Source organism: Candidozyma haemuli (assembly GCF_002926055.2).
Source record: "Candidozyma haemuli strain B11899 chromosome Unknown B_2014730914, whole genome shotgun sequence".
NCBI classification, from domain to species: Eukaryota; Fungi; Ascomycota; class Pichiomycetes; order Serinales; family Metschnikowiaceae; genus Candidozyma; species Candidozyma haemuli.
In genome coordinates, this window is record NW_020289902.1 from 334,968 (window position 1) to 348,811 (window position 13,844).

The following is a 13,844-nucleotide window of genomic DNA, read 5'->3' on the forward strand; positions in this document are numbered from 1 at the left end:
GGTCCAAAAGGGAGAAGAAAAAAAGGAAGAAAATTTGAAAAGGGGGGATACTTTGGGTTTAGCTGGTTGGTTTGACGTTTTTTGGAGGTTGACTTGGACAAATTTTGCAGTTCTGGGGAAGTTTGGTGGGTGCTTTGGGATGCGAAGGTCAAGGCTCATAAAGAATGGCTGCGAAAAAGTGGAAAGTTCCAGTTAGGGCTGGAAAGGGGACAAAGGTTGGTGGAAAAGGAAGCTGATTTACAGGTTAAAAACGGCTCCAGCCTGTTTCTACTGTCTGAGTCGAGAGCGTGAAGTTAAGGGTATGAATTTATTGAATTAAGGGTATCTTTAGAGTATCAGTGCTGAACCTACTCCATCAATGTCCTTGGCAAGTGCCCTGGCAGGGGATCAAGTTAAAGTCTGGTGAGTTGGTTTGGGCGATGATGAAATTCTCTTACGGGACTTCAAAGGCGATAGTTAGTCTTTTTGGTCTTTTTTTTGGTCGTTTTGTGCCCAGTTTGGGTTATACAGTCAGTAGTAGGGCAATTGGACATTGGGCAGGTGATGGATGGTAAAAAGGAAGGTACTACTCGAAGGAGGAGTTTCAAATTTGCTTAAAGAGCTTTTTGGGAGGTGAGAAAGTGCTTCCATCAGCTTTCACGTTATTTTTGTGGGGGAATTGTTGAACACTATGAGTTAAACAGCTCTTATTGGACTCTTCTGAGGGCTAACGTCACACTAGGAATTGCCATATACAACTACCACTCCAAACACAATTCAGTCATTAAGCCAATTGGGACGTGATTTCCGTAGTACGAGTCAAACAGCCCCCAAATCATTTCCAGTACTTGTCTTCTACTGGCAGTATCCGTGGTTCTGGAAGAGTACTACTGTCGACTTTTCCAGATCCACTTTCTTGTTCGGGCTCTAAACCCATAAACACGAAATTCTCCCCATGCTAGGATCCCCTTGACGACTAACTAACGTAGGTCGGCTTAGCCAGAACTTACTTTACGAGCGTGCTTTTTAAAGAATGTATGGGAAGAGTATGAATGATCCAGAGACAAAGTACTCTTCACATTTAAGTACTACCAGTTCGTCTTACACTAGAATATGATCCACAGGCAATAGCATAAATCAAGAAAGACAATCTCTACCTCCAACATGCATGTACTAACCAAGTAACTCCATTCACTCCATCATCTAATATGACCATCTCATAGAGTTCCCACCAGATACTTCCAATCCTCCCAGATCCTCTCCTATTCCTCCATCGCTCCAAATACCCATCCTCATAACCATCAACCGCTTTGGTCTCCGTCCGTTCCGTCCATCCATTACAAGCCACAACCTTCCCTACCTTATCTTATCCATCTCCATCTTCAACTCCATATCCATATCCCCATCTATATCTCCAGAAACCACCTCCTTCACAACTCACCAATGTCTCGTCGCCTGTCATAAAACCGATACAGAAAAATGCACGGCTGCTTATTTCCATCTTCCTCCAGCCATGCCATCCCAAGTTACATTTTCCACTGCAAGCGGCTTTTCCGTTCGTATTTTTTTCCGAACACAATAGCCCTCCCATCTCCTTTCCCGTCTCTTCTCCGTGGAAAACCACAAAACGAAAAATAAATTTCACCTCCTCCAACTTTCCCAAGCAAACCACACTTTAACCTGCTCTACATTCTTAACCTGGGTGGTTGATCAAAGTGGACAATTGCGAAGCCTCACAAAACCCACAAAACCAGCAACAAGTCCAGAGCAGACGACAAAGCAATATCGAAGTGGCCTTTCAATTTCACCAATTTTCATTGGAATCCATAAACACCAAAAACACCTTCCCATCTCGTCTACTTCGTGTTTGCGGTTTTTCGCAGCCGCTCATCGTGCTACACATAAAACAAGAACTGGACCCTGGATTTCCAGAAACTCACATCCCACTCCCCCAATTCTTTTCCTCCATCCATGGGAATATCAAAACTGGACCTGTCCCCGGTTCTCAAACGACAAGCAGCTTCTGCGGGCAGAGACGTCAGCTCGGGCCAGGCCGAAACAGCACCGTTGCTTCATAGTCACTCTTATAATAGAGCACTGCCTGAGGCGTTTTATGGACCTCGTTCAGGAAGCAGAGAAAGACGGTTACATCATCAAAGGGCACTTACGGTGGAGTCTCCTTCGCTGAGAGAACGCAGAAGACTGGAGCTGCCGGTGCTTAATGGACGTAGACTGTCGGTGTCAGCGTTGGAGTTGCATAAGCATAATCCACGACACTCGAGTGTCCAGGGACCTACGATGCCTTTCTACCAACGGCTTCTTTCGTCTGGATTCACGGTTTCGAACCCTATGGGCTCGAGTCACGATTTGACTGCTGGGTTTGCGTTTTCTGATACGGGCTCGGTGAGGTCTGTTGATGTGGAGAATGACGATTACTTCGATAGACCGTTTAGGAGAATGAGCGTGCTTAACGAGTTGAGGCCAGAGAAGCTTATTGGTGATTGGTCGCCTGTGGCTGACTGGAAGGCTGGCTACGTGGACCCGAAACTGGTGAAATGGCTGTCTGGGCTCAGGAAGTTCTATACCGAGCAGAACGAGCTTATCGAACGGTTTTCCGAGATTGACAATTTTTTGGATTACGGAAAGATCCATTTGAACATGTTGAACACGTATACGGACCCTAAGAACCCTAAGAAACTCCTGTCGCTTGAAGAGGAGCCCGAACAGTCCCTGGAACCGATGGAACAGACTAATTCAAAGTCCAGACTCAACGCCGAGCCTGGCAATATCCGTGAAGGTGGACAATTCTTGGGCTACGATGAGGAACAGTCGTCACAGAGCGTTTTGGTGGCCATTTTGGTGAATTTTGCGGTGAACACGGTCTTGTTGATTGGAAAAATCGTCATTTCCCTCTTGACAAACTCTCTTTCCGTGATTGCTTCTTTGGTCGATTCCGTGCTTGACTTCTTGTCTACCTTTATCATTTACATTGCCAACAGACTCTCCAATAACAAGAATTGGCGTACACAGATCTTATATCCCATTGGCAGAACCAAACTTGAGCCATTGGGAATCCTCATCTTTTCGGTGATTATCATTATTTCTTTTTTCCAGGTCGGTCTTGAATCCTTCAAGAAGCTTTTCTTGAGCCGTCCAGAGGAACGTGTAATAGTTGAAATTGGCCTCGATGCCATCGCCATCATGTTAGCTACCATCCTTGCAAAGATCGTCTGCTGGGCCTGGTGCATCACTTCAAAGTCAAGTTCCGTGCAAGCCCTAGCACAGGACGCCATGACCGATGTTATTTTCAACACGGTTTCGTTGATCATGCCTACTATTGGCCATTACGCTGGTCTTTGGTGGGCTGATCCTCTTGGTGCTCTTGTTCTTTCAGTTTACATCATCATCAGCTGGGGCTATACAGCCTTTGAGCACATTGATAACTTGACTGGTGCCGTGGCCAGCGCTACAGATTATAAAGTCATTTTGTACTTGGCATACCGTTTTGCTGAGTGCATCAAGCTGATCACTGCTTTGAAGGTGTATCATGTTGGTGACCTTTTGAACGTTGAAATAGACGTTGTTTTCGATACTGAGAACTACAATTTGAGCTTTAAAGATGCTCACGATATTGCTGAGGCTTTACAGTATGCCATTGAAAGTTTGCCCATGGTTGAGCGTGCATTCGTTCATATAGACTATATGGAGGGTAACTTCAAAGGCCATCTTACGTGAGTCCAGTCGCTCCTTACTTCAATTCATTTGGGAAGTCCTGTTCCATCACGCCCACAAGGCTGTCCCTGTAGCTCGTGAGCAAGTCGTCTGTGTTGTCCTGGCATATTCTGGTCAACTTGTCGACGAGCTTGCGGGATTTTACCAACGCTTCCTTCCACGTTTGCTCGTTGAGCTCGTCCTGGTCATCCAAGTCGTTCAAATAATGGAGCTTATCGATTGACTTGAGATGGCTTAGCGCTTTAAGCAAAACCATACATCCAAAATAGAAGAAAAAGTGGATTTGGTCCGACAAATACGCATAGTATGAGTCGTTTTGTATCTTAATAGAAAAACTCACAAGATAATAAGCACTGCCGATGACCTGGCATATGGACGTTCTGTCACAGTCAGCAAGAGCCCCTAGTAACCTGTCTGGAACGTTAGGCTCTGATAGACTGTTTCTCTTGGACATGACACCAGCTTTTTCGTACGCATAACCCAAATGGACCAAAATACAACAGAAGGAGTGGGTTGATTCGACAAATGATATGGCCGGTTGTGAGAATAAGTATTCCCATTGTTCGTACCAGCTTTTTATCTCTTCTTGGACAATTTTAAACGACCCTTCCACCTGTTCAAGGTCATTTGCCGGAGCGCCATTGCTGCCAAGTTGGATGTAGTTGTATGCAATTAGAAGAATTCCGATTTCGCTTACCATTCTCCCGTCAAAGTTAGTGGCACTGGGAAGACTCAAAGCAAGATTGCAATGGCTAAGTCTTATCTGGTCGACAATGCACATGCGGCCACTAAAGATACAGCTTGCCAAATGGTTGAGGATAAGATGGTTGTAAATGCGGAACATCGTCAATGTTTGATACTCGGTTGAGTCAAACAGGTTAAAAAGGAATGTAAAATTTGGGGTTTCGTCTTCTGCTCTGTGTAGCAATGTCCCAAAGTTAGATTTAGAAATGAATGTTGTGAGCGCAGTTCCAGAAAGGCTCCAGGAGTCCATGTTAAGCTCTTTGATGCTTACCTCGTCGTCAAGAAGAGGATCTCCATCCACTGTACTGCAAGCAATGGAAGATAATGACATGGAGTATATAGACAAGATCACCATCGCTTGGAGATTTTCAATATCGCCCTTGGAGTCTCCACAGCCTTGGAAACAAGCTAGTTTAAGCAAGACTTTGTTGAGGTCCCTTAGTAAATGGCGAATAAGCAACTTATATGTGACCTTCTTTCTTCGGTGACTGTCGACATCACCAGGATTGGGTTTCCCATTGAGTGAATAACGCAACGACAAACAACAGCATGTTGTGATCAAGAGTGAAGATTTCTTTCTGACGCTATCCACTAACTCGGTAGTCGACATGTCGCTAGGAAACAGGACCCACCGGCCGTAGTTACTTCGAAAGTCATTCATGAGATCAATTACCTCCAAGTTGGTGAGAACGCCAGTTTCAATAATATCACCATCACTCAGTACAATGGCTGGCTGGCCTTGTGAGCCCTTTAGCTTTAGAAGGTTCTGTATGGGTCTCGAAACAGCATCCGTTTTGTCCCCTAGCATATGAAAAGGCGAAGTAGAAAACGACTTTGACGGACCAAGAATAACTTGAGGTGATTCTTCTTCAATAGGTGTTGTTTCGTGCGTTGCAAGAGCCTCGACTACTGTTGTAGGCAGCATCAGCGGTGGTACCTGAAAGTCACTTTGAGGTGTAGGATGGTCCTTCATTGTGGAAGCAGCATCTAAAAGCAACTTGACATCACTATTAAGAATTGACAGGCTTGGTGATTGAGCGGCTCCTTTCTGTGCTTGCAAGAGCTCCAAGATCCTCGTCACTGATCCACATATGAAGTCGAGTTTCTTCGCCGACCCATGGTCCACCGAGTCCACCCTAGTGTAGTTGTCGTTATTTCCCGGAATAACCTCGACTTTCTGGTCCCCATGTAAGTGTTCTGGAACACCGCCAATGATCTTGACCCCGGGATTTGCCGACTTATAGTCTGCCTCAAACGAACATTGAATGCCCACACTTAAACATCTCAAGCAGCAAACAGCAGCTGGAGAGCTCCTGAAGCACCTAGTTTTCTGTTTTCGACAGTAATCGCAAGCTCTATATGCTCTGGTCGGTTGGTTCGTTCTTCCATTCGATTTTTCATGTTCCGCGGAAGCTCCCGCGGAAGTGCCATTTGAGGAACCACCTAAAGAGCTTCTGGCCTTCTTCGTCCCGCCATTGGTCGGTAGAGGCGTACGACGCTTCATCAATAAGATATTTCAGGAAGACGAGTTGGACGGATTGTGGTTGCGGTGGGTGGGCGTTGACGGATTGTTCTTATCTTTGTCTTATCTCGGTAGGTACAGGAAAGTTGATCTGGGCCTCCAATGAGTCGTCGTAGAATGTCACAAACCACTGTTGATTTTTGGTTTTTCTTTTTATCTTTGGTTTTTAGATGATGCTGTAAAGTCTTGGTTTTTCGTTGGGACGGTTTCAGATAACGGTAGGGAGATGATCGAGGGTGGCTTTCTCGCTTTGCAAGGGTACCACTCGGCCAGCAGGACCAGATTGGACTGATTTGAGGAAGACGTTTGTAGGACGGTAATTAAATCACCAAATTCACTTCATATGTCTCTTCACAGACTCAATTGACCTGGTACCCTCAACTAAGCTCCTTCCTCTTCCTCCCATTCCTCACACAATCCTATAGGAAACCTCTTCGTCGCCTTCTTGAACACTCAAACCTATCAGTGTCAACCTGGCGCCCCTGTTAATGCCCATATGGTCAAAGTCAATCATACCACTGTACGTAACCCTGCCTGTCTTTGTCGTAGATGAATTACTCAAATGGAACAGTCCCAGAAACAAAACGTTATAGTCTTTATCAGTAGTGATCACCCGCTTAAGTTTGCTATCCTTAGACGAGTTCACCTCGTGAACACGCCCACTGGACTTTTCATGCGTCTTTATCATGGCATCAGAAGGATCCAACCGATCTAGCTTGAGTCCCAGCGCCGTAAGTGCCTTATCGATATCGCCCCACCACAGAAGTGGATGCACTGACCATCTCCACAGAAGACGAAGCTTCCCGTCCTCCTTGGTGATCAGAATCTTCGGTCCATGCACAGTAGGATGCTTACACTCGATCCAGCTATCAAACGTATCTGACTGTTCCGTTTTAAGCAAAAGCGGAATGCCAAACGTGTCCCTGACAAGCTTCAGCTTAAAAAGCTCATCCAACACCAGAAATTCCACGCTTTGCAGGTGTAAATCCTCTGCAAAGTTGGGTATACTTTCCACATACCCATGAAACTCTGGATCCAAGTATGCAAGGTACTTTGGAAACGAAAACCTGCGTTCCCAGGGCCAATCAAAGCTCAACCAGAGCGGTAGGAAAGCACTCCGTGGCCCCACGTTCTCCAGCTTATCCAGTGTCACCTTGTATATCTGAACCCCCAAGTATACAAGCATTGTGATGGAACTGGACGCTGCCACTAGCAACACAATTGTCCTGAACTTCATGCCCGGTTTCTCAACCGACCCGTTGCCATTGAGCAATCCTGGATTGTCCTGAAGTGCTTTCTTCACAAAGTTCTGTCTCATCATACGGTCATACTCAGACCTTCTGGGCCATTGGCCAGACAACTGTCTGCGCTTGACCAAGTACTGTGATTGGCCAGAATAGGTGTTTTTGAGTCCACGCCAGCATGCCGGTAGCTGTTTGGCTCTGTGTGTGGCGAACATGCTATGGTGGTTATGGAAGAGTCTTGGATCTATGAGGTGATGTCTGGAGAGATATGCGCACCCCACTGTATGGGTTATGGAGGTGGAGTGGAAGTGGTGAGAGTGGAGGGAAGAATAAAGGAGGGTTAGAGAGGTTGGTAGTAGAGGGACTTCTAGATGTCGTTTATTGTTCTTTGGGGGTTATGAGATGTGGGGAGTGGAAGTGGTGGTGGATGTGGTGGATGTGCTGTTGGGTGAGTGAGTGAGTGAGTGGATGGTGAGTGTGTCCAATGAATATGTGAACAGTTGACAGGAGGCAGTGGAGAAATGAAGGGTTTTAGTGTCTTTGGTGGACAATTTAATTGGAAAGTCTTCGGTTGATGGTTCTGGCTTGGGTGGTTTCCAGAGTTGGTGTTGGTCAATGGCTGCAAACGTCAATTGAAGCGAAGTTCAGGGCTCGAGATAGGTAGTGTCTTTGGCGCCAGAATGATCTAGGTATTATCGTTATCAAAACAGCCTAGTTCGGTTCCTGGCCCATATTATAGACATCGTGCTTGCAACACTCCAACTCCCACCTCCTCATGACGAAACCATCCATTGATCGTCCCTAATTAACATCAACCCCTGTAGAACATCCCTTCCCATAATCACACTGCCTGGGCCAGGAGCCTCCCCGAACCTTAATCATCGATATCGGCCCAGTTCGTGGACTTATCCTCCATCTGGTCAAACATGGCCTTGACCTCTTCCCTGATCTTTCTCTCCTTTTCGGCCTGTTCGCCCCGAAGCTTCTCTTGTTTCTGTTTCTCTAGCAATAGCTTCTTCTGCTTTGGTGTCATATACGTAGCCTTAGGCTCCTTGGACTCTTTGGGTTCCTTTGGCGCTTTTGGTTCTTTAGCACCTCGAGGCTCTTTCTGCTCCCTAGGCGCCTGGGCCTTCTTTGGAGCTTCTGGTTCATTTGTAGCAATGCCAATTCTCATAGAAACAGCCTTGGCCGCATCTGTCATAGGTCCCTTTTCATATAACTTATCTTCAAATAAATCCTCCTCTTCCTCATCTGAAACGTCTTCCCAGGCATTCGGGTCCTCCTTGTGTCCCTTCTGCTGTGGCTCAGCAGGCTTATTATGTGATTTTCGACGGTTCCTCCTTCCCTTACTATTCCCACTAGGCTGTTCTTCAGTATCCTTAGTACCTAATCTAGAGGCAAACGACTTGGCCAAGTCCAGCATATCCTCGTGTCCCTCTGAACTTTGAGGCGGCGTAAGTTCCTGAACCTTGCCTTTATAACTATCATCATGTGGTTTTTCAGCCTTTTGCTTTGGATGCTTTTCGTGGTTCTTCAGTTTAGGTTTCTTGGTCTTCTTGGGCTCAGTCTCTTCAGGCTCAGCAGTAGCCCATTTCGACTGGACTGTAGAAGGAGCTTTTGGTGCTGGCTTGGTAGAAACAGGAGCTTCCTTCTTTACAGGCTCTGGATCGGCCGTGGCCCACTTGGATTCTAGCCCTGGCATCGTGGTGGAAGATTATATAGTAGTATGTATGTTGATGAGAAAAAGCGCACATAGTTAGTAGTAGTAGGAAGAGACAAGAGGGTAAGTCCAGGGAAGAAGGTTCTAGGGGGAGAGATGTTCTTAGATGGTTTGGGAGTTTCGTTAGGAAGGTGATTTGGGAAGTGGTCTTTTTTTTTTGTTAGAGAAGGTGGTGCCGGTTGGCTTTTGATTTAAGTGGGTGGCTTTGGAGAGAGCCCACGTTGGGACCACTGTGGAGTCTGAAAAAAGGTAATAAGGTGAGTAGGAGGATTTTGGATTTAAGGAAAAGGGGTGAGCAGGAGGAAGGTAGATTTTTGGTGAAGTTAAGGAGGTTTGGCTGGTATTGGTGTTGGTTGAGATTGAGAGTGGAGGTGATGAGTTAAGGAAGTAGGAAAGGGCTCTATGATCTTGAGAAGTAAAACCAAAATACAGATGCTTCAGTTTGGACGTTATGATGGCTCTTCTCTTTTTCTGTGTATATTCTTTTCTTGGTTTTGATTGCATGGTTGTGGATTTTATGGTTGTAGAAGCTGATGGACTTCACTATAGAATGAAGAAGGACAGTTTTATCTATTTACTGAGAAGACGTTTCCATAGGATTTAGAGAATTACAATCATTTCAGCATGACATTTTCATGTTAATTAAAACGTATTCCTAGTATTGCTTTACGTTCAGTGTAGTGGTAGATATTTTGCAGCCATTCCTTGTAGAGCTGGAAAGATAGTATAGAGCTTACAACTTACTCGTTAAGTACTCAATGTCTCAATGATGGTTACCTGTGGTTACATATTGATTCTTGAAAAACCTGACTTAGAAGAACGCTTCACTGATTGTTCAGTTACCTTGGCCTTGTTAGCTTTCCACCTTGAGAAACCACAAGCCTACGAGAGTATCCCACTAACAGTGTGACTTTTCAGTCAATTGCAAAGCATCATTAATAACTTTAACGTCAGACAGAATAGCATAATCTGTCTTTCAGCCAAGAGACCTTCCATACTCTAGGTCTACCAGCCTTTACACATATATATAGTTCCCAGTTGCTTAGCTAAACCCTACTATACTACAACAACATATCACCAGAACAAACAACAAACCAATCCCTAGCATCTTCCCTGAGCTCCACCAGCCCAATCCACAAAATCAATTCCCCTTTTCACCTCATCTTCTCTTCCTTTCCACTTCTTACACAAATTTCAGCCGTACGATGCCACCAAACCACCCATAACTCCAAACCACCCCCACCAAAATCCCTCCCAACCTTCCAAAACTCTCCCAAACCACCAATACAACCACCCTGCCACCACCCAAACCCTAAAATCCATCCAGTCCACTATAAAACTGGCCCATGGTGGAACCAGCTCTAGGCTCCGTTTAAGCGCATATGCACTGTCAAATGCTGTGTAAGCATGCGCGAACGAGGCCTCCAGCAGCAACCAAACCGCCAGTTTAGTGTTACCAGGCAGATCCACAGTTTGCAGAGTAGTAGTGGTACTTAGGAGGTAGAGGGGGGTGAGGAGAGAATGAGGATGTACTTTTTTTTGTGATTTTTGGTGGTTACAGCGTTTTTTCATGTTCCTTGACTTTCTCACCCAATGGTTGCAAAATCACAGTATACCTTCAGTCAAAGTCCCCATAACCACCAAATCTAGCCCAACTCTATATAGTCATCAAATAGGCACTGGTGGTAGTAGCCATACCGGTTTTCCCGGCCCGATCTAGCATATTCCGTGCATACGACCACCTCACTGGCTGCAAATGACCAGAAGACCAGGTAGGCTACGCTTACTAAACCATGAAAGGTAGATAATTGGAAGAAGACTAGGAGGATAACGTAGAAGCAGAAACAGAAGAAATTACTAAGTAGCAAATCTCAACTAACCTTCCTCCTTCCCTCCTTGTCTCCCTCTTTCTCTCCCTCTACTGGTCCACCTTCCATAACCTGTATACCCAAAAACAGAGGTTACCCAACACCCAGTCAATTCCACAGCCAGAACAAAAAAACCATATATAACCAGCCATTTCCCTCCCTCTACTCACCCCCTTTTCTCTTCCCACGTCCACCCTTTCCCTCCCTCCCAAACTCGGCCCTGTAAGGCCCGAATACTGGACTTCTATCACCTGACACTACACACACCGGACCCACGGGATAGTATATAGAGAGGAAAAAATATCCAGACTTTCCAACTCCCCCTACCCACTTTTTTTTCCCGTACCCCACTCAATTGATGTCACAATTTTCCAATTTCAATCTCTCCTCTGACTTGCCTGCCTGGAAGAAGCTCGAGGCTGTTTACGAGCAGGTTGGCAAGACCATCAAGGTTAAGGATGAGTTTGCCCATGACCCTAAGCGTTTTGATAAGTTTTCTGAAACGTTCAAGAACTTTGACGAGCTGGAGATTTTGTTTGATTTCTCCAAGAACATTATCAACGATGAAGTGAAGAAGGAATTGCTCGAGTTGGCCAAGGAGGCTGGCGTTGAGCACCTTAGGGATGAAATGTTCAAGGGCTCCAAGATCAACGAGACAGAGGGCAGAGCCGTGTACCACGTGGCTTTAAGAAACAGACTGTTGAAGGAGATGAAGGTGGACGGTGAAAACACTGCTCCTGAGGTGGACCTGGTGCTCCAGCACATGAAGGAGTTCTCTGACGATATCAGATCTGGAAAATGGACCGGTTACACCGGTAAGGCCATCACCGATGTGGTTAACATTGGAATTGGTGGTTCTGACTTGGGTCCAGTTATGGTTACCGAGGCATTGAAGGCTTACTCCAAGCCTGGCCTTAATGTCCACTTTGTGTCTAACATTGATGGTACTCACTTGGCTGAGGCCTTGAAGGGCTTGAACCAGGAGACCACTTTGTTCTTGATTGCTTCTAAGACCTTCACTACTGCTGAAACCACCACCAACGCTAACTCTGCCAAGGCTTGGTTCTTGGAGAAGGCTAAGAAGGACGATATTGCTAAGCACTTCGCTGCTCTTTCCACCAACGCCGAGGAGGTTTCCAAATTCGGTATCGACACCAAGAACATGTTCGGTTTTGAGAGCTGGGTCGGTGGCCGTTACTCTGTTTGGTCTGCCATTGGCTTGTCTGTGGCCATCTACATTGGTTTCGATAACTTCAACGACTTCTTGAAGGGTGCTGAAGCCTTTGACCACCATTTCACCACCGCTCCTTTGGAGCACAACATCGCCGTTCTCGGTGGTATCTTGTCTGTGTGGTACAACAACTTCTTTGGCGCCCAGACCCACTTGGTCGCTCCTTTCGACCAGTACATGCACAGATTCCCAGCCTACCTCCAGCAATTGTCCATGGAGTCCAACGGTAAATCTGTCACTAGAGGCAACTCTTTCACCAACTACCAGACCGGTACCATCTTGTTCGGTGAGCCAGCCACCAACGCCCAGCACTCTTTCTTCCAGTTGGTCCACCAGGGTACCAAGTTGATCCCAGCCGACTTCATTCTTGCTGCTCAGTCTCACAACCCTATTGAGAACAACTTGCACCAGAGAATGTTGGCCTCCAACTTCTTTGCCCAGTCTGAGGCCTTGATGGTCGGTAAGGACGAGAACCAGGTCCAGCAGGAAGGTGCTACCGGTGGCTTGATCCCACACAAGGTCTTCTCTGGTAACAGACCTACTACTTCTATCTTGGCCCAAAAGATCACCCCAGCTACTTTGGGTGCTTTGATCGCCTACTACGAGCACGTTACCTTTGTTGAAGGTGCCATCTGGAACATCAACTCGTTCGACCAGTGGGGTGTTGAGTTGGGTAAGGTTTTGGCCAAGGCCATCGGCAAGGAGTTGGACAACTCCAGCGACGTGAGCGACCACGACCCATCCACCAACGGTTTGATCAACCAGTTCAAGAAGTGGAGCGCATGACTAGGAAAGCCTAGGTTGTAAGGACGATGGCAGCTGCGAAAATGGCCGCAAACAAAGCTGCCACGAGTGTTGGAAAGTAGAAATAAATGTTATGAATAAAGTAGAACGTTGTTTGGGTTTGCCTTTTGGTTCCAGTTCATCTCTTCCTTCATACTCATAGTGCCTGTTGATCCCTGCACAAGTTTATCACTTTTTCAACCCATCGATTAGATCTTTTCCCCAATGCCTCCAGAAGATATCCCCATTTCCCGTCCCAACGAAGAGGATGACGGCTTGGAGAACCCCATGAGAGCCATTGTCGTGGTCAACTCGCCAGACGTGCCAGAAGGCGAGATGGAAGAGAGAATGCTTGATTGCGTTCAGACCTTCGATGAGGTGGACCAGTTTTTCGATAAATTCGATGAAGACGTGGCCATGCCCAACGAGTCTCATATTAAGTATGAGGTGGGAAGTGACGGTCTTGTTGTTATTATTGTGGACTCGAAAGAGCTTAAACTGACGGTTTTGAAGTTCATCGATGACTTTGCAGCCAAGGTAGGTGATTCCGCTAAGGACGATGCTTCCAAGGACGGTGACGACGAAGAGGAGGCTCTGGCCAAGAGACAGAGGAAGTGATGGCTGGGATGCTTGTTAGACTGGAAGAGTTAGTTTGGCCAGGTAGGGCTGGCCTATGTATAGTAGAATGGAGTGTTTCGTGGGAAGTACGACTGTGCTGGTACATGGAATGTTCTAATGCATTAGAAATATAATTTGAAGTAATGGTTGGGATGTAGGGTGGAATGTAGGGATAGAAGGCTTAGTTGTGTTGGTCGTGGTGGTAGTGGAGTTGATACTGGTGTTGGTAAAGCTGGAGATGAGATAGGACAAGTAAGAGATATGGAGCTGAAGGGCAAAACTGTTATTGAAATAGGGAATTTATGGCTTACGCTGCCCTTTTTGGTTGGTATTCGATTGACCTTGGGTTAAATGGGCACTTGGTGCTTTGCTAGACTGGTCCTAGTAGGTGTTTTGCAGCCAT

At 46.2% G+C, this 13,844-nt stretch overlaps 6 protein-coding genes across 6 annotated transcripts; 3 read left to right on the forward strand and 3 right to left on the reverse strand. All coding sequences in view use genetic code 12, as the record gives it.

Annotated features, from left to right (window-relative positions):
* Positions 1–1,950: 1,950 nt before the first annotated feature.
* Positions 1,951–3,692, forward strand: CXQ85_001014 (uncharacterized protein; the record flags this gene model as incomplete). Its single annotated transcript, XM_025484737.1, has 2 exons — positions 1,951–3,658; positions 3,688–3,692. 2 exons carry the CDS (start codon positions 1,951–1,953, stop codon positions 3,690–3,692), a joined length of 1,713 nt encoding a protein of 570 aa, XP_025339668.1.
* Positions 3,693–3,727: 35 nt separating this feature from the next.
* ZCF19 (Zcf19p) lies at positions 3,728–5,959 on the reverse strand (the record flags this gene model as incomplete). The annotated part of the gene is made up of 1 exon (XM_025484738.1): positions 3,728–5,959. The coding sequence occupies one exon, from the start codon at positions 5,957–5,959 to the stop codon at positions 3,728–3,730; it is 2,232 nt and encodes a 743-aa protein (XP_025339669.1).
* A 427-nt stretch (positions 5,960–6,386) lies between these two features.
* Positions 6,387–7,436, reverse strand: CXQ85_001016 (uncharacterized protein; the record flags this gene model as incomplete). Its single annotated transcript, XM_025484739.1, has 1 exon — positions 6,387–7,436. The coding sequence occupies one exon, from the start codon at positions 7,434–7,436 to the stop codon at positions 6,387–6,389; it is 1,050 nt and encodes a 349-aa protein (XP_025339670.1).
* A 659-nt stretch (positions 7,437–8,095) lies between these two features.
* Positions 8,096–8,923, reverse strand: FGR50 (Fgr50p; the record flags this gene model as incomplete). Its single annotated transcript, XM_025484740.1, has 1 exon — positions 8,096–8,923. The coding sequence occupies one exon, from the start codon at positions 8,921–8,923 to the stop codon at positions 8,096–8,098; it is 828 nt and encodes a 275-aa protein (XP_025339671.1).
* A 2,244-nt stretch (positions 8,924–11,167) lies between these two features.
* On the forward strand, positions 11,168–12,826 carry PGI1 (glucose-6-phosphate isomerase; the record flags this gene model as incomplete). The annotated part of the gene is made up of 1 exon (XM_025484741.1): positions 11,168–12,826. One exon carries the CDS (start codon positions 11,168–11,170, stop codon positions 12,824–12,826), a length of 1,659 nt encoding a protein of 552 aa, XP_025339672.1.
* Positions 12,827–13,048: 222 nt separating this feature from the next.
* On the forward strand, positions 13,049–13,441 carry CXQ85_001019 (uncharacterized protein; the record flags this gene model as incomplete). Its single annotated transcript, XM_025484742.1, has 1 exon — positions 13,049–13,441. One exon carries the CDS (start codon positions 13,049–13,051, stop codon positions 13,439–13,441), a length of 393 nt encoding a protein of 130 aa, XP_025339673.1.
* Between the last annotated feature and the right edge of the window lie 403 nt (positions 13,442–13,844).